The 26,829-nt window shown below is 44.8% G+C and overlaps 1 protein-coding gene across 1 annotated transcript; it reads right to left on the reverse strand.

Moving 5' to 3' along the window:
* Positions 1–26,478, reverse strand: C21H6orf132 (chromosome 21 C6orf132 homolog). Its single transcript, XM_038380359.2, has 5 exons — positions 26,192–26,478; positions 17,201–17,316; positions 9,549–9,624; positions 4,889–8,048; positions 1–3,856 (listed from the first exon to the last, which is right to left on the reverse strand). Exons 1-5 carry the CDS (start codon positions 26,328–26,330, stop codon positions 3,751–3,753), a joined length of 3,597 nt encoding a protein of 1,198 aa, XP_038236287.1. The 5' UTR covers positions 26,331–26,478; the 3' UTR covers positions 1–3,750.
* Positions 26,479–26,829: the final 351 nt, after the last annotated feature.

Below are 26,829 nucleotides of genomic sequence, written 5' to 3' on the forward strand. Positions count from 1 at the left end.
TAACTGAATAAGTCAAACAAGGTTTTATTTAATTAGACAACTGAGCATAACCCAACCCTTTCAAGCAAAAACTAAAGTGAAGCATATTTAATGAGAGAGATTGCACAGCATGTGACTTTAACACAGTCTATAAATAAAAGCTTGTTAAAGTACACTGGCAGTTGTATAATAATATTTTTACATGTAAAATGTGTAGAATACATACTTGCTGGAAATAACTGCAGGTCTGATAAATGAGTAACCAAGTTATCAAAGTTAAAGCAAATTGTTTAAAAAACAGTAGAAAGTTTAATATTAAATTTAGTATGAACTATAATCCACTTATTCATTTTGGAAGCGACCTATATGCAGTGATCTATATACAGTGACTAAGTAGAACATATATAACCATAAATTCATTGGGTTTTATATTAAAAACAAAACCAAACAGCATTATTGAATTGAGAAAGTTGGTGAAAACTGCCAAATAAAGAGGCCTGCAATTAAAAGAAAGTCCTGTGTTGATCTACAGCACAATGCAAACTACACATGCTGTCCTGTTAAAGTGCTTCCACCCTGACCTGGAGGCACTTGAGTCCTTCCCTAAAAGTCCCTCTTCATTGCCCATCTGGGTTTTGCCCTCTGCTTATTCTGCCACTAACTCTGATGATTTTTTTTTTTTTTTTTTTTTTTTTTGCAATGTGGCAGCTCTCCACTGGGAGACCGTCAAAGCACCAAAGTGAAGCTCTCCTTGTAGTCTACAGAGAGTGTTGCCATTGAATTCAGAGGGAGCAGACGTGGCCAAAAGCAGGCATGCAGGAAGTAGAATATAATTCACACTACCCACGTTTATAATAATGAACACAAAACGCCACTTGCATTAACATTGGTTTGGATTAACCACCCTAGACACCATCTTATTGTTCTGTGTAACTGTTTCATCTACTTACAAGGGTAGGTGCCCATATTAAAGTGGAAGTTGTTTTTCCAGTCCAAGAAATAAACTAATCTGTTTTATCAATATGAACAATGTAACTATTTAATTTATCATATAACAAATTTTTGATGGAAGTAAAACCTTCCTAGACCACATAAAATAGCAATACAAATTGGTGTATCCAGTAAGACTGAAATACAAGCAACAAAATTGAAATGTCAAAAAACAAACAAAAAAAAAACCCAGTATTTCAGATTGTGTTTTCATAATAGCAGGCTAACTTTACACAATTTTGCTTGGAAAAAACAAAACCCAAAACAACCTCGGACCATTCTTTAGTGAAAATGGGTCATTTGAGTAAAGCCTCCAATTTCTCAAACTTGTTTTTGAACTGTTTTGACAGGAAAGTTAGTGTTTACAATTTCAAGTTATTAGAGGTCAATGCCAGAATCTTAGTTTGCAAAAAGTTACATAAGCAGAAAAATCATGCCTGTGTGAAACTGAAGACGTTGGTGAAAAGTGGTTTTAAAATAATAAAAATTTAAGGCACTGAAAAATCTGAATGTTTACAAAGAAAATATATTTAATAGTTCAAATTCAGGCCCTGATTCTGCAAACAGTGAAAAAAGTGCATTGCTTTACTCACACATGTAATCCTATAAACTTCACCAAGAACTAGGTACAATATAGAAGTTGCATGTGTTAAGTATTTGAAGGATTGGGGTGCTAGTACTTTTGGCAACTAACTATTTACAATATAGAGAAAATTATTGCTTCCATCAGTATCCATTTTATTTTTTAAACACCATGCTGGCATTTCGTGTGTTATTGCATACCACCTAGAGTAAGCTTATTTGGAATTGTGTGTTGTGTATTAGGGGAATTGAATTTCAGCTATACAAATGTGATAAGTGTAAGTCTCGTATTTGTAGCAAAGTAGAAGTACAGAACACTTAAAATTTATATCCAATATATGGGGCAACTGGAATAAGGCCAGAAGTTAGGTCATTAGTATAATGACTTACAAATGATGGCACACTTACTATCAATTTACAACATGATGTTCATACCAAAAAAACCCAAAAACTTGTTTTAAAAAATTGTATATAGTGTAAGCCAAAGTTTTTCACTTAATGTTAAGAGTCCAACAGCAAAAATAAAAACCTTTTACATAAACACACACTACATGGGAAAGTGTCACTGAACTAAAGATATTGTACATTAGTGAAAATAAAAAGTGCTTTAAATAAAAAAGTCTCAAAGTGCTTTTTGTTTGATGTCCATAACTAGAAAATACGTTCTACATGTTTACACATTTATTTTAGTCATTTTAATTAGTTTATTTTGATACTAGATTTGTTTTGTTTACATATCTTTTACCAACTAAATTAGCTAACCAAACTTTGGTTATGTAAAATGAGGGGGGGGGTGTATATATGTGTGTGTATATATAAGAGAGAGATTTGAGCTGCCCATTTACCTACAGTTACTTTCATAGCTTCCATCTCATTTGGATAACCTTTGTTTCAGATAGATTTTTGAACTGGAAGAAAGCAGACACAATGCAGCATGCTTGCCTGATGAGATGGTAAGAGTGCATCTGTAATACATTTACAGAAATAGCTAAAAACAGACTATGCTATAAACCACTAATATTTTACTACTGGCACACTACCAAAGACAGTGTCAGCTACTTAAGGACTACATTAAAAATTAGCTGACCCCAAAGTAGGCTAAAACTAAAACCACATCCTTTATGAGAGATGAATTTATAGGAAAAAAAAAGTTGCTTAACTGTTTGGAATGGGGCATTTATAGAGGCATTCGTCTGAGGGACAAGAGAACTGTAAACTCTACATAGTTTGTAAGTCACAGTGATGTCCATTAGTACGGACAGAATTTAAGGACAAAGCACTTTACAAACCTGAACCAGTTAATCCTCTCAGCAGGCCTCTGAAGCAGGTGGTCATTAGCATTAGCACCATTTACAAATAGGCTAAATGAAGACAAGACATTAAGGCCCAAATTTTCAGAAGTGGCTTTTAAACTTGCACACTTCCATTTCTGGCTGCTCAATGAGAGAGCCCAAAGGTGATTTTTTTTTTCCTGAAATGCTGAAGCACCTACATCTTCCATGACCTTGGGGGTCAAGACAGGCCCTCAAAAATCAAAAGCCACTTTTGAAAACATGCAGCTAATTGACGTGCCCAAGGCTAGTGAGGGAATCTGTGGCAGAGCTAAATTCCAGATCCTCCATCCTCTGCCCTGATCACGTCTGACTGTTCTGTTAAAGCTCCCTATTTCTACATCCTATTTTTAGCATATCACCTTCCCCTTGTCATGCAGGTTCCCAGTGGAGCTTTTCCCCCCTTCCAAATAAATTGCATTTAAAGTAGGTTTAAAACTGAATTTAACAAAAGAAAATCACTAAACGAGTAATTTTGTATCACGTGCTTTTAAACAGCATGCAGGGCATGTTCTTTTACATTTTAAAAGCCCTAATAGGCTAAAGCATTTACCTAATAGTCCTGTGGGGGGAGAGATAAGGCATTCCCCCAAGATAACAGTACAGCAACTGGTCCTCTCCAGTAACTACTCTCCATATCTGTTTTTTGAGAAGGGTTTTAGTCTCACCCTCACCCCCAATAATTTACAAGCAGTGCATTTACAGGATACTCCAGGATCCATGGTAGACTCTTATGCTCCTACAGAACTATTCCTGGATTGACTTCATCATTACTGACACGTCAAGGTCCATCCTGTATCACGCCACGTTGCAACAGGCTTGTGGGGTTTATGTAACTGGAGGAAGCAAAGCAGCCTCTGGAACCAACTTATCGATGGCTACCTTGGTGCGTGTAGGAAATCGGTTGCCGTGTCCCAGGCCTGACAGTGAAGGTGTTCACAGGAGAACTGTACTCTGGGTTGCCCTGGGTAGGCCTAAGGGAGGAAACAAAGGAGGAAGTCATCAAAAGCCATGGAAGCCATTTATAAAACAAAGCAGCAAAGCATCCAAAAGGGGTGGGGGCAGGCGTAACTGTGTTCCTGTAGATACATTTCATTCTGCACCCAGGGAGAGCAAGCTGTAGTTCTCGTCCGTGCCTGTTGCCATAGTATCCAACAGCCCAAATCTGAAGACACGCATGCAGGAACAGATTGGCTAGGGCAATCCTTAACCACTCCTCCATCTGCATGGCCTATACCAGTGGGCACGCCGTGCCTTTAAATGTGCACCATTCCTTTATCTGACGGTGCAACAAGACATACCTACAGCGCCCCCAGGCAAAGGAATCCCTCTGCTCATGTTTTAAATCTGCTTCAAAACACGCTCTAATTAAAGCCGATTCAGGAGCATGTTCCTTGGGAGGAATGCGCACATGGAGGGGACACACCTCTCCCTGCGTTGCCAGCTGAAGAGCCTCAGGATTCCGGGAAGAAGGCTTGTTCATAGTGCTCTTTCTGGCATGCATCTGTATTGTGGCGCTGCCCAGATGCCCCAGTCAGGATTGAGACCCTGTTACTAATAGGCATAGTGCAAATGTGGAGCAAGACATGGTTCTGTTCCCTGCCCGTCCTGCTCTTCAAACAGACTGTTTCAATTTGGGGATATTTTCCCCTTAAGCAAACCCTCCCCACCCTCCAGAACAAGTTATAATTAGAGATGGGCTGAGGGGGCAGTGCGTGGAGCCAGACAGTGCTTGGGTCAGAGGGAAAGCCACCTGAAAGTCAGGCCTAAGACTGAGGTGGAAGGAAGAATCAGGTCTTGGGTTTGGGTTAGAGAGAGCACCAAAGAGGTTCTCAAAAGTCATCAGTGGCACCCGAGCCAGTATGAGGGGAGAAGCCTCTTCCTCTCGGATGTGACCCAGAACGAGAACCACAGCTATGGGGATTCAAATTGGATACCCCTTCCAGCCCCCCATTCCAAGGGGTTCCAGCATCAGCCCACCTGCCCTCGCAATAAGTGGAACGTACCTACTGGTTGCTGCTGCACTGGCTCCAGAGTAGTCCCCATTCTGCCCTTTATACTTGGCGTTGTTCATGGTGTTGCTATAGGACATAGTTTTCCCAGGGGGGTCCAGTGACATCCGCCTGCCCTGCGTGCTGCTGGGGGTACTCCTGTGGGTGGAGCTGACCCAGCACATCCCCTCCGCAGCCTGGGAGCCATACCCCACTATGTTGTGGCCATAGGTCACGGGTGTGCTAACGTTCCTGGAGGATGTGGATGTTCTCGTGTAGGACCTGTCGGGTTCAGACACGTACAGGCGTTTCTTGATCAGCGGGCGGCTGTCTGGGTGGCAGACAGGAGGGCCAGTGGAGTAACTGCCACCTGGGTAATGTTGACTGAAGCCGCTAGTCCTCGTGCTGCTGTCTGGGGCCATTTTGGAGGGCAGGGCGTAACTGTTACCATAGCTGTAGCTTGGGCGTCGGATATTCTGCTGCCTTTCCCAGGGTTGGCTGTAATCTGGGAAACTGGGGTCTCTGCAGCTCTCTGCCACATTTGAAGAAGCATCCTCGACCCTGTTGGAGTCATTGCTGAACTCTGGTGGTGGTGGGATGATCTCGTAGTCAAACTTCTCTCCATTCTCTTCCTCCTCCTTGGGCAAGGAGCTAGGAGGTGAAGAGAGAGCATACAGGGGAAGGTCAGGTTTGGGGGGCAGGTCTTGCAGTCTCAAGTGGCTGGACTCCAAGAGGCCTTGAACTAAACTGGAGGCACCAAACCTCTCTGGCTTGGAAAGGCTCTGGAACTCCCCAGCGCTAGTTTTCTGCATGCTCTGGCTTTGCTCAGAAGTGCTGGAGAACGACAGTGGTTTGTAGGCCCTCTGTCCTGGTTCCGAGAAGCCCAGTGCCTTGCCTTCAGGTGTGACCATCCCGTCATGCTGCTTGCCCTTCAACAGGGCAGGGGATGCCTTCTGTGGAGACTTTGGTACCACCACAAAAGAGTAGGGCTTGGATTCACTGAAGTAGAAGTTGGTCAAGCCACTTCCTGACTGGCTGCTGCTGCCGCTACTGGATTTCTCGGATGGCTTAAGGGGGTGCTTTTTGGACAAATAACTGTTCTGGCGGGAGGCAGATTGCCTGCCTCTTTGGGCCCGCTGTTTTGCGGCCAGGAGGAGAGCCATTGGAGAGCCTTTCTCCACCTTTTCTCCTGTGACAGGGTGGATCAGGGCATCGTCATCCTCCTGGTCTGCATTCATGGAGGAAGAGGATGGCTGTGAAGGCACCCCTGGCTTCTCAGCCGAACACAGGTTTGTGCCTCTTTCTGCATCATGTTTGTTTGTACTGACTGGCCCCTCCTCCACAGTTTGGAAGGGGGTCAGAGAGGACACACTGTCTGTGGAGCTAGTCTTGGCCCGATGGGTCTTGTATTGGACAAGAGAAAAGTCTGTGTGTGGCCCAGAGGTTTGTGTGGGAGAGGTAGCCTCCCTAGAGGAGAGTGAAGAGGAGGCTAGAACAAAGAGTTGGTCCTTTGGTTTCTGAGGTGGGTCTGGAGACTTCCGAATGTGGTCAGACAGCAGGTATCCTGGAACAGGATTTAATTTCTCCAAAGTCTTATTACTGGTGAGGGCAATGGGAGTCTTAGGATCCTCCTGCATCTTCTCAACTTCCACTGAAGCTGCTGTGGGTGGGAGCTGATTGGCTACAGGTTTTGACAGCCTGGAGTCACCAGAATTTGTCTGGCTGCTTCCAGAATTCAAGGTAACTCTGTTTGTGCATGGACTGTGTCTGTGATTTGTAACTCCTGTTGGTGGTTTACCTTCCTTTGTTGGGGAGAGTAGTGCTTCTAGCTCGTTCCTGAATTTCATAACACTGTTTGCTTGCGTGCTGGTGGGTTTATTTCCTGGAGCAGAGAAAACGGAGGAAGAGTTCTCTTTTGTAGTGAGTGAATTAGTAGGTATCTTCTCTTTCCTCTCACTTTCCCCCCCTGCTGGTAACTGTGGATCCTTCAAAGTAGGTTTAGCTTGTTTTGACCCAACAGAGCTAAACCTATCATTGCTAGCATGATCAGTAATACTGTTGGTAGGTCTGGCAGTTATGGATTTATCTAGCTGTCTCTCCTCCCTTTTCGAAGAAGAGGAGAGCAGGACTGACAGTTCTTGCTTCAGCCTGTTTAGATTACTGGGTTCCTTCCAGTCATCATCAGATGAGGTGTAGTCTGGAGAGGGCTCATCCGGTTCCTCCTCTGCAGCAGGAAGCTCAGATTTTGGACCCAAGTCCTTTTCAGCTTTCTCCAGCGGGACATTTGCTGCCTCTGACAAGGAGGACTGATGGCTATTAAAATTAGTCCCTTTGCCACAGTCTGACCCTGGTCTTGGGCTCGCAGGTTCTGTGATTTGTCTGACAGGCTTTGTTACTATCTGCCTATCCAAGGTAGATTTCTGCTCAGCTTCTCCAGCTAAGTGCACTTTTGCTGCAGGTCTTATGGTAAAGCTCGGCGGAAGGGGGGGGCGGGTGCGAGGCTGCCTGGAAATAGGCCCATCTTCCTCACAGGAATCTTTTTCTTCCATGGAAATGGATGAAGTTCTCACCGGGGCAGCGGGAGGGACTTTTAATGATCTGGGGAAAGTTAGGTGAGGTTCTGGGATGGACTTGGTCGGCGACTCTTCTTTCCGGCGAGAGGCTGGTGGAGTGGGGACAGTGAGAGAGGAGGCGCTAGCATCTTCCCTGGCGTCTGTCTGCCTCATGTTCAGAACAGTTTCCGATTTCCACTTGGAGACACCGTTCGAGGTGGGAGTATGAAGCACGGGAGGTGCTGGAGGTGGCAGAGGAGGTGCCGGAGGCACCAAAAAGGCAAGTGGAGGTGCTGGAGGAATGAAATCCGGAGGGAACAGTGGGCTGGGAGAGGATAAGGTTGAAGACGAAAGCAGAGGTGGCACCACGGATCGCGGAGATGCTGCTGTTGGAGGTAGTGGTGGTGGCAGTGGCGGTGGTGGAGGAGGTGCCGTGCACAACGGAGGCAGTGGTATTTCCATCGGTGGGGGTGGGGGTGTCATGGAGGGTGGAGGTGGGGGTGGGGCCATTGAAGGAGGTGGAGGAATATCATTGTCCAGATAGTCTCTCTCAAAAGCTTTTGGCCGCAGGTCTCCAACTGACTTGTACATTCTGTAGCTTCCATTGATTTGGGGCCTAAGGCCTATGGGAAAGAACACTGGTATTAAACACATTGCACATTGGCAGGGTCCATACGGAGAACATCTCCAGCAAAACTGTCCTTCTAAGAAGAGCCAAGTGTCACAAAACCAGCTGGAAGCATTTCATTTAAAACAACCTGATTAAAAGTGATTTTAGCAGCAACACAGCCATTGCAACTCACTCCTTAATAGCGTGTTTGCGTTCAATACATCTTTAGGAGATGCCCAGAATAAGAGCCTGATTTTGCAACTAAAATCCCAGGGGCAGACCCTAATGAAGCAGGTATAGCTTGTACCAGACTCTCTATGGAGTAGATGAAATATATTAATCTCTAGTTTCAGAGTAGCAGCCGTGTTAGTCTGTATTCGCAAAAAGAAAAGGAGTACCCGTGGCACCTTAGAGTGAGTGAAGTGAGCTGTAGCTCACGAAAGCTTATGCTCTAATAAATTTGTTAGTCTCCAAGGTGCCACGGGTACTCCTTTTCTTTTTATTAATCTCTAGGTCACCCTCAACTCCTGTTGACTTCACGGGCAGTTGAAGGCACCTAGCACCTCCTTAGGTGGCCTGGATAATATTTGTAAACATTTCAGCCCAGCTGGAATTAGTCATCTGAAAAGCCTAGTTCGTAATTATGCTAACATAAGAGTTGTATCTCACTACTAAGAAAAAAAATGGATTGAGCTTCTTCTTAAAAAAGAAGTTGAGGTTAATGGACAAGAGAAGGTCTCTTGGCTTCTTTCTGCACTGGGAGATCCTGCAATGTATTTTGTGCTCATTTGGTTACGAAAATTAGAGAGGAATTAATAAAAAAAATTCTTCCATAATTTATGGAATTTTGATTGTGGTTCACGAGTTTTAAATTAGCAATTGCTACTAATTTATTTTGTATTGTACTCTCCCTCAGAGCTCTCTCTGTCTTTTCTGATTTTCATATAAAATGTATCAAACCAGATAATCTGGGTCCACAAAGGAAACAACTAGAATTAAATTGTTTCAGGACTCCCAAGATTTTATGCAATACTGAGCAGAAAAGCATATTCAGTCTCCTGGCTTCTTATTATCACTATCCAAAGTCAAGACAAAAATTAGTTACCGCCTATGCTTCCTGTTGAATAAGGGAACAAATTAAGCAACCAAATTTCCATGTCAACAGTGTAATAACTTTATATATTTTTAAAACTCTTGATAGTTGCCATAGTTGCATCACAGAAGAAACTAACCCAACATGCTTTGCAGGTGTTGGCTTCATCTGATGAGAGCATCTCATAACTCTGTTTCAGTCCTTTTCCCTAAGGACACTTGGAATCCTCCTCAAGTCAGCCAGCAACCGAAAGTTTGCTCAGTTTGTGTGGAGACCAGGAGACCAAATCCTGGCACCTAGATATATTGTTTTCAGACAAACTAGTTGCATGATTAAGGAATGGTGACGGCAACATAAGTGGATCTGTGCATTAAAGCCATTTTAAGGGCTTTGAATACCTCAGCAGAGAGGACACCTTACCTAGAGATGCTTTTTCTTCAAAGCCCTCTGGCACAGAAGGGGTTGGCACAACCACTCCATGTGTCTCCTGGGTGTTCTGAAAGGGTTTAATAAGTGGATGGTAAGAAAACTCACAACAGTATATACACAACACCTAGCACAATGGGGTCCATTACTGGGGCTCAAAGGCACTACTACAGTACAAATAAATAATAAAAACACCTCAAATACCCTGGGTATAAAGTGCTGGGCATGAGTTTTACCCACATTATGTCGTCTGAATCTCAGCTTTCAGTTGTGTGTTCCTAGGCCTCCTGGTTGTGAAGAAAAGCTTGAAAACATGACCTGACAGTGCAGTGATGTCTGTCTGCACGTGCAGACAGCCTCCCACCAGAGAAGTAACATCAGCTATTTCCGGAAAGCTACCACCATTGGTGCACCCGCTGCTGGCATGGTGGCCTTGGGAAGCACACCCATTGGGAGTGGACTTGGCACTCCAGATTGCCTTATTCCAGCTCTACTGGACAGGGCAGGGCAGGGGTGAAGATAGACTCCACCAAGCAGTGGTGGTTGCTCACCAAAGTTCACACGCAGAGGACACTAATTCACTGAAGAAATGACATGAATTCCATCTTCTGGAGGGGCTGTGGCATTCAGCACAAGTTAAATACCACTGACACTGCCCTCCACCCCCCAACCCTCATGGGTTTGCATGCCTCTCTCTAGTTAGCACTGAGGACTCACTGCGAAACCCAGTATAATTGCCGAGTCTCAACTATTTTTGCATCTGCACTGCAAATTCAGAAGCATTTTGATGCAAAACCAAAAAAGGAGCTGACCCAGGTACCCAAATCTTAGTGACCCTGCTGAGCTTCAGGCTTGTGAAGCTATCTGAAGCCAGGGCGTGCAAAAGTTTTGATCAGCTCCAGTTCATGGCATTTTCCTGAGAAATTCGTGGCACTTTCAACTTGGCTGAAATGCTGAACAAGGGCCTCCTAAACACAAACAACCCAACCTGCCCCTCCAGTGATTCACTGTGACCATCATTCAGCAAAAGCGTTTAAAGTTTTTGCAGCTCACTAAACACACACTAATGCGTGAAAATTAACAGATCGAGCCCTGCCAGGACTGGAACTCTGTAATTCCTGGACCAACGCTTTACTCAGCAGTTTTGAGCCTTGGCTGTACCTTGTCGAGACTTCATTATAGACATTTCAGGCTCAATTCATCCTTACCAGGCACTGTGTGCAGTCACCTACACCTTGTGCGAAGTGCTACCAAATCAGAACAGTGGTGTTATACACCCACTTTGCTGTGACTGCACAAAGGGCTGGACAAGGCTGAATTGGGCCATTCTGTACCACAGTACAGAGAAATTTATACCAGTCAGATGGTTCTTGTAACAGGAGTGCTCTTTATAGATAGAAAGCATACATTGTTAACAGATAACGAACCAGCAGCTAGAGCTCAAGAACAGATAGCACAGTTCCTGGGTTTTGTAGGACCCATAAAATGTGGTGGTGTGCACTGCCAATGGCTTCTTCTAGGCAACTCTTTACAGTCCTTTGTGCAAAGAGAATGTTGCCCTAAGAGCAGCTTCCACCATTGCACAGCGTGGCTGTGTTTCTTGTAGAGCCCCCTGGATAATGCTGTAGCCAGTGCCCTTTGCCTTTCATTTGGTAATATTGTTACTTTTGCAAGAGATTGCAGTTGGGTTCCCAGGTCCCAGGGGCCAAAGTTTCATTTTAACACATAATCTACTCCACCATCATAAACACATCAAGAGTCTAGATTAACTGGCTGTAAAGGCACTAGGTGTAAAAAGAAAGCAAACACAGGAATTTCCAGAGCAGTGGCACATATAGCCCAGTCTCCCGTCTCTGACAGCAGCCAGCACTAGCTGGTTCAGAGAAAGGGGCAAGAACCCCATGGTAGGCAGTTATGGAATAACCTGCCCATAGGGAAAGCTTCCTCCTGACCCCAATAGTTAGAGGTTGGCTTGTGCCCTGCAGCATGAGGGTTTGCGTTTCTCATTGCAGCCACTGTGGCTGCATGGAGCCATCAGGGGATTTTTCTGCAGCCACAGCAGCCTCCTGGGCTGAGATGGGACTGGGGCATGGTGGTAAAGCAGCGGCCCCTCCCTGTAGCTCCTGGCTGCCTTGGTGTTTGCTGGCACCAACAGCGGGGGGGGGGGGGGGTTGGAATCAGCGCCCTGCACCACGCAGCCTTCTGGGGGTTCTGGGCAGCGCCTCTGCAGACACATGTGGCCAGCACGTGTGCTCAGCGGGCTTCAGGTTTCAGCCTCTGGGCTTTGGCTTTGGGCTTCAGCCCAGTGCGGCGGGGCTTGGGCTTGGAAAAAATTGTGAGAGCAGCCACCAGCAAGGGTTAATGGCCACACCCTAAGGCCACCAGAAAAATTGTTCTAAGAACCAGATACCCTGTTAAAGTCAAAAGAAACATTGCAATTGTTTGGGTTGTGTTTTCCACACCACCTGATAATTATACATACAGTGAATACATGTTATTAAAAATATCTTCCTTCCTGGATTCTACACAGATCCAAAATATTGCTGGCTGTAAATTGAAACCTGACCATTGTCGTGCAATTTCACAAGCATCTTCAGACACTTGAATGCTTAGGATTCTCAACCCCACCCACTCCGAGTGTTGCTAATATGCATCAAGAATGGTTTTTTTTTTTTTTTGCAAAAGCTGCCTTGGCCTGGATTCATGAAAGCCAGCTGGCTCCTATTTACATTAATGCTGCCAGGAAAGGGGGGTCCCTTGAGGACTATAATATTGCCCAACTCACTAGAGTGCTATTAAGCTGTCTCACTCAGGGATCAAAGTTTATGTCCCAGAGAGATCACACTCAGCAGCAGCAGGTAGGATGGGGAAGGAATGGCTGACTTGTTAAAGCACTCCGTTTTTAGTCTGCGTTGGGAGCAGCAATCAGAAGTGGCAGAGAAACCCAAGAGGACCTCCTAGAGAGAAGACAATATAAATGAACGTGGCAAATAACTTCCCCACCCCCATTCTCACCCAGAGTTTCCTACCAATTCTTGACCAAATGGAAAATGCAGATGTTCCCTCACTGTGTGCTTTATGGAGTCCCAGTCGCAGCCTTCAGTGCCTGCCCTAAATGGATTGTGACACAATCAGAAGACCATCCTCCTCAGGCCCAAAATGTTTGTCAATATTCAACCGACCAGGCACGTTAACAGTGGTGAACAGGCTGGCTACTTTTAAGGCATCAGGTATGAACCTCTGTCAGAGGCCGACTGCCAAGCTCGATGGACTTCTGGCTGTTCCCAGGCAGGGCATTCTGTGGCTCTTGGAGATACACAAGTTAATGGGAAGGAACTTTCTGGGCAAGAACCTTAGCTTTTGTTGAAGGGCAAAGGAGAAGAGGGGAGAAAGAAGCATTTCAGGATTTCTCCCCCTTTGCCCTTGCCCAGTGGCACCTCTCCTGCTGAAGATGTCAGGCCATGACTTGAGTAGGATTTCCTTGAGGTCTGCAACGTTGCCAGCAAAAGTCAAACAAAGAGGCATCTAAAAGCATTTCATACAAGCTAGCATGGCCCTCTCTGGTACAGCCATGAAAGCATAAGGAAGGCGACAAATAAAAAAAAAAAAACCCAGCAATTCTTAGCTATTCCACATTGCTTTGAATCTCAGGAGTGCAATACACATAGTAGCTTGTTAACAAGGAAATAGAATGATTTCTAAGCATTCATTTGCCCCTGCATTCTGAGAGGTGCATGCGTCACAGGCTAGATTACAGGGACACACCCCTACGGAAGTGAACAAGAAGAAGGCCTATATTTTCAAGTGTCCAGTAATTGTTGGGTGTCCAGTTTTTTGAGATGTTAAAATGATGTTTCAGGGTCCTGTCTGAGCACCTGCTGCAGTCCTCAAAATTAGCCCCCCCAATGTCACATGTTTGTCTTCCAAAAATGGAGGAAGCCCAAGTCAGTGGCCTCTCTTGACAATACTGGCCATAGCAACTTCATGTATTTGCTAGGCATGTGACTAGCTTTACTCAGCCTCCCTCTGACTCATGGTGAGGTGCTTCTACTCTCTTGAGCGGTTCGCTTAGAACCAGCATTTCAGGTTTGAGGAGGTTTTCTGCGCCCTGAGCAGCCAGCTTGGGATGAGCATTCACTGGCACACGAAGGCGCACCTTCATGACTGTGGGACAGAATTAGGTCGTCCCTCTCCAGAGAAGCTTTTATCACCCTTCAAATGCTGAAGAGAGCCCTGCCTGACTTTACTTTGCCCGGATCCACTATCTCCTATCACAAGGACCTATACTTCCTTCATTTGGAATGACTTTGGTGCGTCTCATTGTGGTTCCCAGAGGCAAGAGTCTGTAGCAAAAGATCTCAGAGAGGCTGAAGGCTGACTGAGCTCCCTCCTAATCCCTCTTGGTGACTCCTCCAAGGCAGGGATGAGGCACGACCAGGAAAGCCCCCTCCGCTGCTGCCCCTGCTTGGTGGTTAGCTAGTGTGCTTTGGTCTCCAGGGCTGTCAAGGCAGCACCTTGCACTGGCAATGAGAATGGAGGAAGTTGTGTGAGGTGCAGGCTGTTGACCACTGAAGAAAGAGCCACTGCTCCCAAGAGTCCATGAGTTGCAAGTACCCTCTTATTAAAGTGCCTATTGGAAAACATCACCCCTGGTAGCAAGGCCACTGCTAAATGCCATAAGGGTTCATGTGGGAAGGAAGTTAGTCTTGCAAGGGAAAAAAATGTCAAAGAAAGGAATGCTGAAGAGATCTAGGCACAATCCCAGGGCAGGTTGTACACAAACCCTAAGCCACTTTCAATATTGGCTCACGATTGCATCTACGTCAGCCCAACAAAGCCTTGGCAATGCAGAATTTCAGTTGCTGTGTGAAAAGAAGGGCTGTAGATTAGTAAATTGCTTATGTGATGTGTGTTACAGCAAGGCCTCAGGAGCAGGAGAGTGGGTCTCAGCTCCATCCAACTCAGCTGGGTGAAAAAAGGCAAGGTTATTATGCAAAGAAAAAAATGTTTAATTCAATTTTTTTTCCAATTAAAAATGCTTCTTTCCCCCTTGCAGCCCATTTCAAAGAGAGGCAGAAGGCTGGGTGTGCCACAAGCATGAATCTCCCCTGGAAAATTGGCCACACAGGGTTCCCAGGCTTGTTCCTTCTCTGATTCCATACAAGATACAATTTAAAAAAAAAAAAAAAAAAAAAAAGTTTTTCCAACTAAAAGCCAACTCTGCAAACTCAATCTGAGCTCTGCCAATCAAGCAGGGTTCTCTCTCTCTGGTGTGATCAGCTTTAAGAAACATTCTGCAGGCAAGTCATACCCTCAGTGACACCTATGCAGCTCCATTGCTTCCTTATTATTCCTTCAACAATACTGGTGTAATCCCACAGCCTCCTAATTGTTCCTTTAATGACACCTCTGCAACTCCATTGTCTCCTAATACCCATAGTAACACCTGTAGAACTCCATTAATATTTATGCAACCCAGTCGCTGTCAATGCACAAGTGTAATAACAGACTGAAATGTAATAAATGTAGCTATGCTGATGATGCAGAAGAAGCAACAGAACCTGGCTCGTTCTCTTAGCTACGTCAGCTCTTCAGGGCTAAGAATACACGATTTGCATGACCAGACCAGTATCTGGTAAGGATAGTATCCTACCTCTAGCAGTGACCTATGTCTGGTACATTTCATGCAGTTCAGCTATCCTGTCTCCGTAATACACCTAGGCAGTTGTGCCTTATTCCACATGTCTTTTGGGATTGGACCCTTGGGAAGGCTCATCATGCAGGGAAAAATATACTCAATACTCATAACAAATGGGGAAATTTTACTGAATTTGCAAGGAATACTCTCTCCTTCCGATTCCAGAGATAGACAGAGTCTCTTCTGGAGATTCTTTGGGGAATCCCCATATCTAGCCCTGCTGACCATACCTCCTAATTTCAATGCTAGCATCCAGTTGCTATGCAAGTGCTGCTAATCCTGTCTGAGAGAGTCCCTGTCCCAAGGAGTTTATATACAAGGACCTGTCTAGAGGTTACGTAAAGGTATGAGAGAACTGTGACAGTACAAACAAGCGAAATTGATGCACCAAGAGCAAAAAGTCCAAGAGATCCCAGGGAAACGCTCTCAGCCTCACCCATCATGGAAGAGCTCCAAGGTCACGGGCACAGAGCAGCAGCTACCCTTGGTTTTTGGTGCACTCCTGACTTTCATGTTAAGCAGCTGTGGCAGAGCTGAGCATGTATGTGGCTTGGTACACAGGGAACGAAACAAATAAAGAAGCTATTTCCATGGGGTTAATTCAACCTGACATAGACATACCAGTCTTTCCTCTCTCTGAGTTACATGCTCCCCTTAAGAGTGAGGATGGCCAAAATCACGATGACCCATCTTAATGCAACCCGTGTTATACAGGGGAGGCGGGAAGGAGCTGATGCAAAACCCCCAGTGGCATTTGCTGAATTTGGGCCGATTTAAATACATGACTCAAGTTTTTAAAATCGGGACAGGAGTTGTGTGTGTGCATCCTGTCCTGGGCATGGTCTGAGGCTCTGGAATGAACTCAGGACCATCACAAACCTTCTCCAAGTGCCACATGTATTTCTTTGACCTGCCTTCTCTAATATAAACACATAACGACGGGTATATTTATTTAACAACAAAATTCACCACACGTTTACCAAAACAAAAACACTCCACTGCACACATTCCTCCTCCTGGAGAAAGGATGAGAGAAACAACAACACGTGACAGATGTGTAGTCACGTTGCTTAATGCACTACTGGAAGACACTCAGATAAAAACCTATCTAGAATAGAAAAGAACAGTGCTAATTCTTTATTCAACGGTTATGTCCCTGTTACAGCAGCCTAGAGGATCGTTCAAAATATCCTGCAAAAAGGGTCCGATTCTCTAGGTTTTTAAAGTAATTTCTACAGTAGTTTAATCCCTATGAATTGTATAGGGTTTTCCCATCACACACTGGGAGGAGAATTTGCTTTTGGAGCTGGCTGGTACTGATCCGCACATTGACCCATAAATATCTTTTGGTGTAAAGTCCTGCTATACCACATCAGGACACTGACTGCTCCATTGTTCCATTCAGCTAAAGGGGTTTTTGTTCATTTACAGCATCCCTGCTTAGAGCTTTGCGAATTTCCCTTTCCCCACTACTGCTTCATGACCTCACTTTACTAATGAGTATCTCATACCTGAGCCAACGAGAGGGCATTACCAGTAGCAGTCAAATCAGAATACTGTACTCACAATCTGATTCTGATTTGCTACCAACACATTCAGCCTTGTATTTGCACCAGAAATGCTAATGCAGTTTACCAAGTTCATGACCAATGTAACTTACCTCACCTCACAGCTTCCTAGCTGGCTATTTTGCCTATGTCCATCATAAACTATGAGCTCAGCTCAGATTTCAGTCCCTGCCTGTACCCATCATCATTAAAAAGTGGTTTTGCTTCCGATCTGATTTTCTTTCTGCATATAGATGAGATATACTGAGCACCACACCAATCGAGTGGGTTCTAAACACCATTTGCTAGAGTGGCAGAGCAAGCTCCTTTAACCTTGCACCACCTGTGCAGTTAGACCCCCTGCATTCAGGAATGTAACTGGGGACGTGGAAAATACTCACAAGGGGCATGAATGTCAGTAATGGTCGGACTCTTGGCCGAGGCTTAAGCGTTGCTGTTCCAGAATCAGTCACTGTAGTAACACGATTATCCTCATAGTACAGTTCAACAACATCGCCTAAAAATAAGGAGAATAGAACCTATGAGACAGGAATAAAGCTAACTGCTGTTAAAACCAAACACTGTCATATAAGAAGGCCTGGTCTACACTATGAGATTAGGTTGAATTTAGCCACATTAGGTCGATTTTATAAGCAATGCATCTACACAACCAACCCCGTTCCGCTGATCTAAAGAGCTCTTAAAATCAATTGCTGTACTCCTCCCTGACGAGGGGAGTAGCGCTAAAAATCAACCTTTCTGGGTTGAATTTGGGGTACTGTAGATGCAGCACCGTGCAATTTGATGATATTGGCCTCTGGGAGCTATCCCAGAGTGCTCCAAATGTGACCACTCTGGACAGCACTTTCAACTCTGATGCACTAGCCAGGTACACAGGAAAAGCCCCAGGAACTTTTGAATTTCATTTCCCGTTTGGTCAGCGTGGTGAGCTCAGCAGAACAGGTGACCATGCAGTCCCCCTAGAATTGCAAACGAGCTGCAGCAAAGAGTGAATGGAAGATACTGGATCTGATTGCTATATGGGGAGAAGAATCTGGGCAAGCAGAACTCCGATCCAGCAGAAGAAATGCTTTATTTATATTATATATATGCCAAAAATCGCACAGGGCATGGTTAGGGTGACCAGATGCCCCGATTTTATAGGGACAGTCCCAATTTTGGGATCTTTTTCTTATATAGGCTCCTATTACCCCCCACCTCCGTCCTGATTTTTCACACTTGCTGTCTGGTCACCCTAGGCATGGTGGACAGAGACTACACCAGGGACACACAGCAGTGCCACGTGAAAATTAAGGAGCTCAAGCAAATCTACCAGAAGACAAAGGAGGCAAATGGTTGCTCCAGGTCAGAGCCCCAGACATGCCACTTCTATGATCAGCTGCATGCCATTCTGGGGGGGGGGGCCCTACCAGTACCCCAATGCTCTCCGTGGACACCTGCAAGGTGGCAGCCTCATGTAACACAGATGAGGATTTTGTGGATGAGGAAGAGAAAGATGTGCAGCAGGCAAGCAGAGAATCCATTCTCCCCAGCAGCCAGGACCTTTTCCTCACCCTGGAGCCAATACCCTCCCAGGGCATATTGTTCCCAGACCCGAAGGCGGAGAAGGCACCTCTGGTGAGTCCACATTTATAACAATACTACAGGGATTAAAAGCAATTGTGTTTAATATTTGATTTGATCTGAACAATTGGTATGCATTCGCGGCCAGTACAGCTACTGGAAAAGTCTGTTAACATGTCTGGGGATGGAGTGGGAATACTCCAGGGACATCTCCATGAAGCTCTCCTGGAGGTACTCTGAAAGCCTTTGCAGAAGGTTTCTGGAGAGTGCTGCCTTATTTCATCCTCCACGGTAGGACACTTTTCCATGCCAAGCCAGTAGCAAGTGGTCGGGAATCATTGCAACACAAAGCATGGCAGCGAATGGTCCTGGGTTTTGGTTGCATTCATGCAACTTTCGGTCTTTATCTTTCTGTGTCAGCCTCAGGATAGAGTGATATCATTCATGGTCACCTAGTTGAAATAGGGGAAGTTTGTAAGTGAACAGTATTCCCCTCTGTTTGGTGACCGCAGCCCCTCCTTTTAAATGGCAAACCCAACTGGCTTTGGTTGCTATAGGAAAGGAGGGCACTGCAGTTTGAAACCATTCCCACATGTTATGAACGCGGAAGAAGCCAACCCCATGTACCCTTTGGCTTACCATGGCTGCCTGGAAACCGAATTCTGTTGCCCAGCTGTGTGTGAGATGTGTCACCATACTGGCAGGCGCTCAATATAAAAGGCAAAATGCGACCTTGTACCTAAAACATAGGTGCTGTCTGCTGTGAATTGCTTGATTCACTGTGAAAGTCTCCCTTTTGTTCTCAGAAATGGAGCTTCTTAAAAAAGTCTACTCTCCCTTTCCCCCCCGACCTGCAGCTGCAAATGTTTCTATGCTCCCTATACCAACTCCATCCCTGAGGTTATCACAGATTAGAAGGTGAAAAAAAATGCACTCATGATTATATGTTTTCTGAGCTCATGCAGTCCTCCTGCATTGATAGGGCACAGTTGAATGCCTGGAGGCATTAGGTGGCAGAGGCCAGGTATCGAGGACACACTCCACTGACCTAATGCGCTTGGTGGGGACATGCACAATCGACTTTTATAAAATTGACCTAATTTTGTACTGTAGACATTTCCGAAGTGGTGTGGTGAATCCTAGGTCGTCTCCTGCCCATTACTAGGGGAACTCCATCTGTTTGGGTAAGAAACTAAGAGGTCTGATGCTTAGCCAAATCTCTTGGGTCAGCAAAATTGGGCTGAAGATGCCATGAGAACAGGCTTATATACGCTTTCAGGTGTTTGGGGAATCCTCAAGAGAAAAAGGGTCCTTGGTTCCAATACTTACTCACTTTGGTTCATTGGAACCTCTCTATAGGTACTTTAGGACATGATGCAAGTCAGCTTCTGTCTGACTTTTCCTTAATAGCAGGGGTTTCAGTCTGTGGGTCAGCCAGTAAGTGCAGAATTAGTTTCCCACTTGCTTAGTGGCTATGTTTACTGTGTGGATCAGCTTTCTGGTACCATGGGGAAAGGTGCCTAAAGATTCACCATAACTAGAGCTAAATGGAAAATATCAACAAATTAAATGTGGAGGAAGAGCCTGAACTAAATTGTTTGCAAAACTTTGTTCACGCTTTTCTAACCCGCTCCAGTTGCAATTAATATACAGTGACCAGGGCCCTGATTCTGCGAACACATGAGAAGCGGTTTGTATGGAATAGGCCCCTTGAAATCAGTGGGGCGTCCCACGTGTTCGATAGCAAGACATCATATCCAGGATGTGCTCAGTGCTGTGTCACAGGGTGTTCGAGCTGCAGATTAAAATGAGCTCTTGCTGTAGGAAGTAAAAGAAAGTCTTAATAAAAACAGGCGAGAAGAGAGAGCATCTGAGCTGAAAGAACACAGATTTAGTCGAGCAGGTGGGTCTGCCAGGTTAGTTTGCTGCTGTTCCAAATTAATTAAGGTCTGTCTCCGGTGGACCAAACTTACAAAGCTGGCATCTGAGTCACCCTTTGGGAGGGAGAAGATTTAGAAGCAACTGGGAGAAAACAGATGGTTGTGCAGGGAGACAGTCTCTACATAAGGAGGGGCCTGAGGAGAATGTCAAAGTAGCCTGGCTGGTTCCACAGCTGGATCAGTGGCTGGCAGTAGCACAAAGACTGCAGGGCCTGGCTGGTAGACAGCGTCCGGCCCTTCTCTCGCTGGTTAGCAACCAGATGGACTTGGGGGTGGCCGAGATCGACTGATGGCTTCTCTCTTTAACGCTGCCACAGAATCCCTGCTGACTCCTGACCTACTACCCTTGGTGCCTGTCCCCACCTGGACAGTTGCATATTCCTACAGGTAGGGAGGTGGCCTCCAACCTGTGGGCTTTGCTGCTGGTGTTTTAGGCTGCTGTAGCTCTGCAACAGATCACCGTCATTTAATCGTGCAGCAGAGAGGGACAATGGACCCTTAGTGTTGCTCAGGAGTAATATCCCGGCTCCCTAGGCTTGGCAGCCTGCACCGGCAGCTGCTCTTCTCAAGCTCCTTACAGTGAACACCAAATGAAGCCGCAAAGAACAAGCGAGCTGCAGCGTCTCTCTCCCACTGAGCTTTAATAGTAGAGACTGCAGAAGGAAGGGGCACACGAAGCTTTCCTTCCTGCACTTTCCTTTACTGCCCAGGCCATTCTCTAAGGCAGCCTAGAAGGCACTTTGGAAATGTTCAGAGGTAATAATGCCCTTGGCTGGATCAACAGCAGGGATTGAACCTGGGCCTTCTAGACCTGGATGAACCACAAGGTTGGTGTCAGCAATAGTGGACTCAAATTCTTTACATGGTCCAGCCGCAAAAGGGTGACTCAGGGATGTCTACAATGGAAAAAACAAAAACCACGGAAGTGAGCCTCGGAGCCCGTGCCTGCAGACTACGGTTCACAGGGATCATGCTACGGTGTTACAAATAGCAGTGTAGATGTTCACGCTCCAGCTGAGGTTAGGCTCCACACCCATTCCCCTCGCTAGGCTTCACAGCCCGAGCTGGAACGCCAACACTCAAGTTTTCAGTGCTATAGCACGAGCTCCGTGCGCCTGAGTCAGCTGAGACAGATTCCGAGACTTGCTGCTACCGCAGGTTTTTTAAGTCTTGACGTACCTGAAGACACGGGTCTGCTGCGTGTTATACGGACACAAATGTCATTGATTAGGCAGGGTGAGGAGTGAAGTTAAACCTCCGCCCAAAAGTGTCTAGTCAATGCAAGTAGCACTAGATTGAATTTAGTGAGACTCTTGTTGGGCACTCGGAGACATGGAACCAAATTCTGCTTCCACTTACTTCCAGTTTACACCAGGGCTGTCTCCAGTGGATTTATGGTTGTAGCAAAGCAATACTTGGCAGTCAAACTATGAATCCACTTCCATGTATCTCTCTTCTAAATGAATTGCTTTGCACTAGCGGGATAAAGTGGAAACATGCCCAGGCCATATTTCGGTTGTTTAGCTGTAGGGGGCTTAGTCAAATAATGAAAAAACAAACAAACAAACAAACCCACAAGTAGAGCACACACCCAGACATAAATAGAGATTAGGCAAAAAGCTTCTTTAGTCCCTGCAAAATCCTTGTTCCTCTTGTCATCAGATTCAGACCTCAGCTGTTCCAATGCTTCCTTCCACTACATATTATAGTGACACAGAGAGGGAACAACATCACTAACAAAAGACACTAAGATGCCACAAGTACTCCTGTTCTTTTTGCGGATACAGACTCACACACGGCTGCTACTCTGAAATTTGAGTCTTCAAAGTACCTTACAAATAATGAAGCCTAAAGACGCCCGCCGAGTTAAAGATCATTATCCCCATTTTACAGACGTGCATGGTAGATAGTTGACATGACGTGGCCATGACCTCTGAAGGTGCTGGAACAGAACTGGGGAATTCTCAGTCCTCTGCTTTTACCATTGGACTACACCTCTCTTCTGATTGTTCTTTCGGACAGTAAATAGAGCCCATAATTTACTTTAAATGACGTACTCTGTGGCTGCTTAATAGCACGAATTAACAGGCAGAGGCACCAAAGGGTGTAAACCACACCTTTACCAGAAGAGTAGCTACTGAATAACTTGCTATCAAGAGAATTAAAGCAAAGCAGGAGAGTTTCAAAAAAGGCATGTAAAATAGATATACTCAGAGATAAAAATGGAATAAAATTCCCACATGAAAGAGTCCACACCCATTGAAGTCAATAGGATTTTGTTACTGGTTTCCATGGGAGAGGGTTCATTATGTAAATCACTTTAATTTGGGAGCATGATGCTCACACCTCAGTGCAGAGGAATCCAAGGTTCAAATCTGAGATATGGGAGGACCATCTCATGGTCACCTTTAATTTCTGTGAATTATATGGCTAGAAAACTAGGATTGTGTAATCCATGCAAATAAGTGAAAGGGACAGGTTGCATTTTTTGCTTGGAAACCTCATTATGGTTTTTATTCAAATCAAGAATCTCTTTTTATAAAGGAAACACCCTGTTTGTTTGTCTTGCCAACCAGTTTGTCTGAGATTGTTCGGATAGCTGGTTGCCATTGTAGCCCTGCCAACAGGTGGGAATGACACCCATTCTCTGTGTCTCTGTCATGTCTTCCCAGCCTCGTTTTCCTCCTGAATGACCAGATCAATCGATGTGAAGCAACAGAATCTCGTGCTGAAAGGTCCCCAACGCTAACAGTCTGAGACATGCCCCAGATGGTTAGCTGGAGGAAATGTGATCCAGCAAAACAGATTGTTTGTGTTCTCAGGTCTCTGTTGTGGAGTGTGATTTGCATGCAGTTGGGATCATTAATGCAATCCTCAGAAGCATATATAAGCAGAAGGGAGAAAGCAAAACATACCTATCTTTCGAGAGGAACAGAAGCAAGGAGCATCTCAGTTTTGCAAAAACTATCTACTAGTTCTGGGTTTACAAACCACAAACTCATGAAAAAAAAAAGTTAATTTTCATCAAAAATGTAGATGACATTTGTCAATTTTATTTATTTAGTAAATGGGGGGGGAAATCATTTGCTGACCAGCCCTGTTATTAATGCATCTCTGCTAATCTTGGACTTCTCCCCTCTTTCCGAGAAGATCTTATGGTAACCAGGTGGCCAAGGATGAAAAGGAGACTAAACACCTGGAGGCCTCCATAGAGAGCTAGCAGGAACACCACACCAGTCTTCGTTTCAACACCTGCATGGGCGAGCCTGAGTGCAGTGAGTCAGCCACAAACGTCATCCCGTTTAATAAGGCAAAACTCAGTCAGCTTGGCTGATGGCATTTCCCTAACTGCGTCCATCACAGGCAGAAGGTTAGCAGGGATGGCTTGAGAACAGTCTAACAAGCTCTTTTCAGGCTGATGCTCAGAGTAGGATGCAGCCCTCCTGGGTTGAGGAAAAAAGTTGTTCCCAGAGAACAGCCTTCAAGAGCGGCGATGTCACCACCCACCACACCGTATCGTCCAGTGACAGTACACAGGCTAGAGCACACTGTGCTAAATGGCTGTTTATTTCCAGTGTTATTCCAGGTGTTATTTCCAGCCGCAACAAGGACTGCATGCACACTTGAGGTCCTTAAAAAGCGGAACTTCCTATACAGGCCAGTGTTCAGGCCCAAGAGCTGAGTTTAATAAGAGATTCTAGTTGTGACTCTCACTCAAATCTAATGCAACTTCACAGAGCTTTTGATTCAAACAGTTCAATTAATTTAGTAGAGAGACTGAATGGTCAAGGGTCTCCAAAATCATGTGATCTTTAAATTGAGCAAGACACCAACTGAAGCCAATAAGAGGCTGGATTACAGACCACAAAACTTTGCCCCAAGGTTATTAAGAATTTACAGGCTCTGAAGCATCTTTAACAAAGGAGCTTGAATGCTTTTGATGAAAAAGGTGGGGTAATGCTTGTACTTGTATTTTCCTTGCCAGATAAATAGGATTTGCCTCTTAAAAGACCACCAGCAATAAAAGTTGTAGTTGATCAACATTCTCCCCTGACCTTCCTCTACAAGTAAATGCTTGAGCTATATTTTAAGATTCCATAGGAAACGGTTTTCCTTGGATTGTACTTTGGGCACCTTCAGGTATATAGTGTTTTCCTGGAGACATTTGCAAATGTGACACTGCCTTGTTTTAAGAGTATCCTACGTTTGAACTAAAGTTCTCCTAAAAAGACTGTACTGTACCAGAGAATCAGTTGTGTGACTTGACAGAGCTACTCACAATTCATAACGTATTGTAATTTCAGTGGTTGCATTACCTATGGTAGCTGTAAAGCTAGTGTACCCCTATCTGAGGGAGGGGATGGCATTAGGCACTAAATTCAGGAATCTGAGTCAGTCACACGCAAAACCTACTCCCTTTTCTTGTTGCTTAACCTGTGTTTGCTTAGCAATATATCTGATGCAAAACTAGGGTGGGGATTAGCATAAGCAGTGGAGCACCTTGTAGCATATGAAACTATGAACATTCAAAGAAAGAGGCAAGATGAAGGGAAGGACTTTGATCAGGCAGAACATAGCGTTGTCTGAGATAAAAATTCAACTAAATCTGCACCTAGACTGCTTAGCAGTGAGGCAACAGCAGGCCTGGGATAAATGCACTGATAAGTCTTAACATGCTGGCTTGAAAAAACTTTATTTTGTATCTAAACATCCAAAATAAAGTATTACAATGCAAGAGCTACTAAAGGCCCGATTCTGCAACCCTTATTTGTTTGAATAGGCTTCCAGAACGGATGGATCTCAGCCTCTGCGCCAATGTCCCTTGTGCCTCCGAGGAACCCCATTGACGTGGAAGGAGACAGTCATAGGACTGAGGCCTAATTTTGTAATTAACCAAATGCACTGCCACTTTAAAACAAAAACCCTCCACAGGAAAAATAGTTGAGTCCCTCTTTGGACTTATAGCAATAATTAGAAGGGAACAATTTTTGAAAAAAGTCTCATGACACTTTTAAAAGTGCCTATTGCCCTCATCTGAATTTCCCCAGCCTGAGATCTGGATGTAATCCCTCTGTATATCTTTAACTTTTGTCAGTGTTAGCTACACAGCTAAATAAACAATTACTTCCACCCCTGACTTTACAAAATGTTTATTGGAATCTAAAAATCCAATCCAATCCACATTCTGTTATCTGTAATTTGGTTCAGCTCTAATAATATTTATCTGACGCTATCCCAGCTAAGCCTCCAGGGTGTTAAGTTTATTTATTCTGTGGATTTTATTTGTATCTCATTATAAATTTGACACCCCACAGTTCCTCGAAAACAAGTTACCTACAAAACACATGTCCAAAAGCTCATTTAAACCCCAGAAAAGAAATGCAAGTGAAATGTGTTAGCAAAGACTAGAACAAAGCAAGTCACAGACCACATTCTTCAAAGATCTGAGAATCCCTTATCAACCTGCATATTAAGCTAGATTTCCCAGTTTGTTAGCTATTAAACTTGTTTAGAAACCTTTCATTTTCCTTGACTTTACAGAGTTTATCACTTGCTGCTCATTCAGAGGATCACAGGTTCAAACATGTTTCCCTTTAATCTGCTCAGTCCTAACAAATACCTCCTATAGTTTCCCAAACTGCATGAATGAGTAATGGGGCTCTGCCTAGCAGAATTCAAATTGTCCACACCACAGCTCCCCAACAAGGGTATTGCTGCTCCCCCACCTCACATATCTAAGCTATGCCAGTCACTGCTTGGATTCAAAGCAGGAGGCTAATCAGACCAGGTAGCACTTTGAAAACAGGGTGAGGATTCGACTTCTTTACTGCCTTTCTCCTGAAAGCCCAAATAAAGAAAGATACTAACCAGGACCACCTTTGCCCTCAGAAGTGACCTCTTGTGTGAAGATCCAGGGTGGATTTGTGGCATAGAGGGAGATGTTGTTGGCATGTTTCTTCCCAAAGAGTTTGCTAAACGTCCCCTGCACAGACTGATTCTTCTTCATCTTTGCTCAAATCCCCTGCTGTGCTCTGCTCAGGTCTCCAGCATTTCCTTTAGCAAGACATATTTCCAGTGTGCCCTGTCACCACCCAGCTGAAGCTAAAACAGGTGTTGGTCTGCAGAACTACCTTTTCAGCTGCTTTAAAGGTAAACACCTGAGCAGGTAGAGGGCTGGCTGCTCTTACCTGGCCACACCCAACAGCAGCTCCAGGCTTGGTCACATTCCTTCCTTCCTGCTACAATGAACCCTTGTTAAACTCGACCAATCTCCAATCCCTGCTGCTCAGGGATGTTTCGTGGCTCTCTCTAAAACACTGTGATACCCAGGAGAGGATCCAACAGGTCCACAAAGCTGCTCATCTTCTCTTCTCTGGTCATGATAAAAACATTTACACTTTTCATTCTCCCTCCTGTTTTTAGAGACAAACTAACAGCAAAAAGTGTCAGTCAACTAGTGAATTTATTTCACAGCACACCACATCTTTTATCTCTCTCTTCTAATA

Source organism: Dermochelys coriacea, chromosome 21 (assembly GCF_009764565.3).
Source record: "Dermochelys coriacea isolate rDerCor1 chromosome 21, rDerCor1.pri.v4, whole genome shotgun sequence".
Lineage (NCBI taxonomy): Eukaryota > Metazoa > Chordata > Testudines > Dermochelyidae > Dermochelys > Dermochelys coriacea.

What these genes read in the sequence shown, in the direction of transcription:
- C21H6orf132 (XM_038380359.2), bottom strand. Translation starts at nt 26,330, where the DNA reads ATGAAGAAGAATCAGTCTGTGCAGGGGACGTTTAGCAAACTCTTTGGG. An exon ending in TGAAGAAAAAGCATCTCTAG is followed by an intron (nt 8,049 to 9,548) that starts GTAAGGTGTCCT and finishes TCTTTCCCATAG; the next exon opens with GCCTTAGGCCCCAAATCAAT. An exon ending in AGTGCAGCAGCAACCAGTAG is followed by an intron (nt 3,857 to 4,888) that starts GTACGTTCCACT and finishes TTCCTCCCTTAG; the next exon opens with GCCTACCCAGGGCAACCCAG.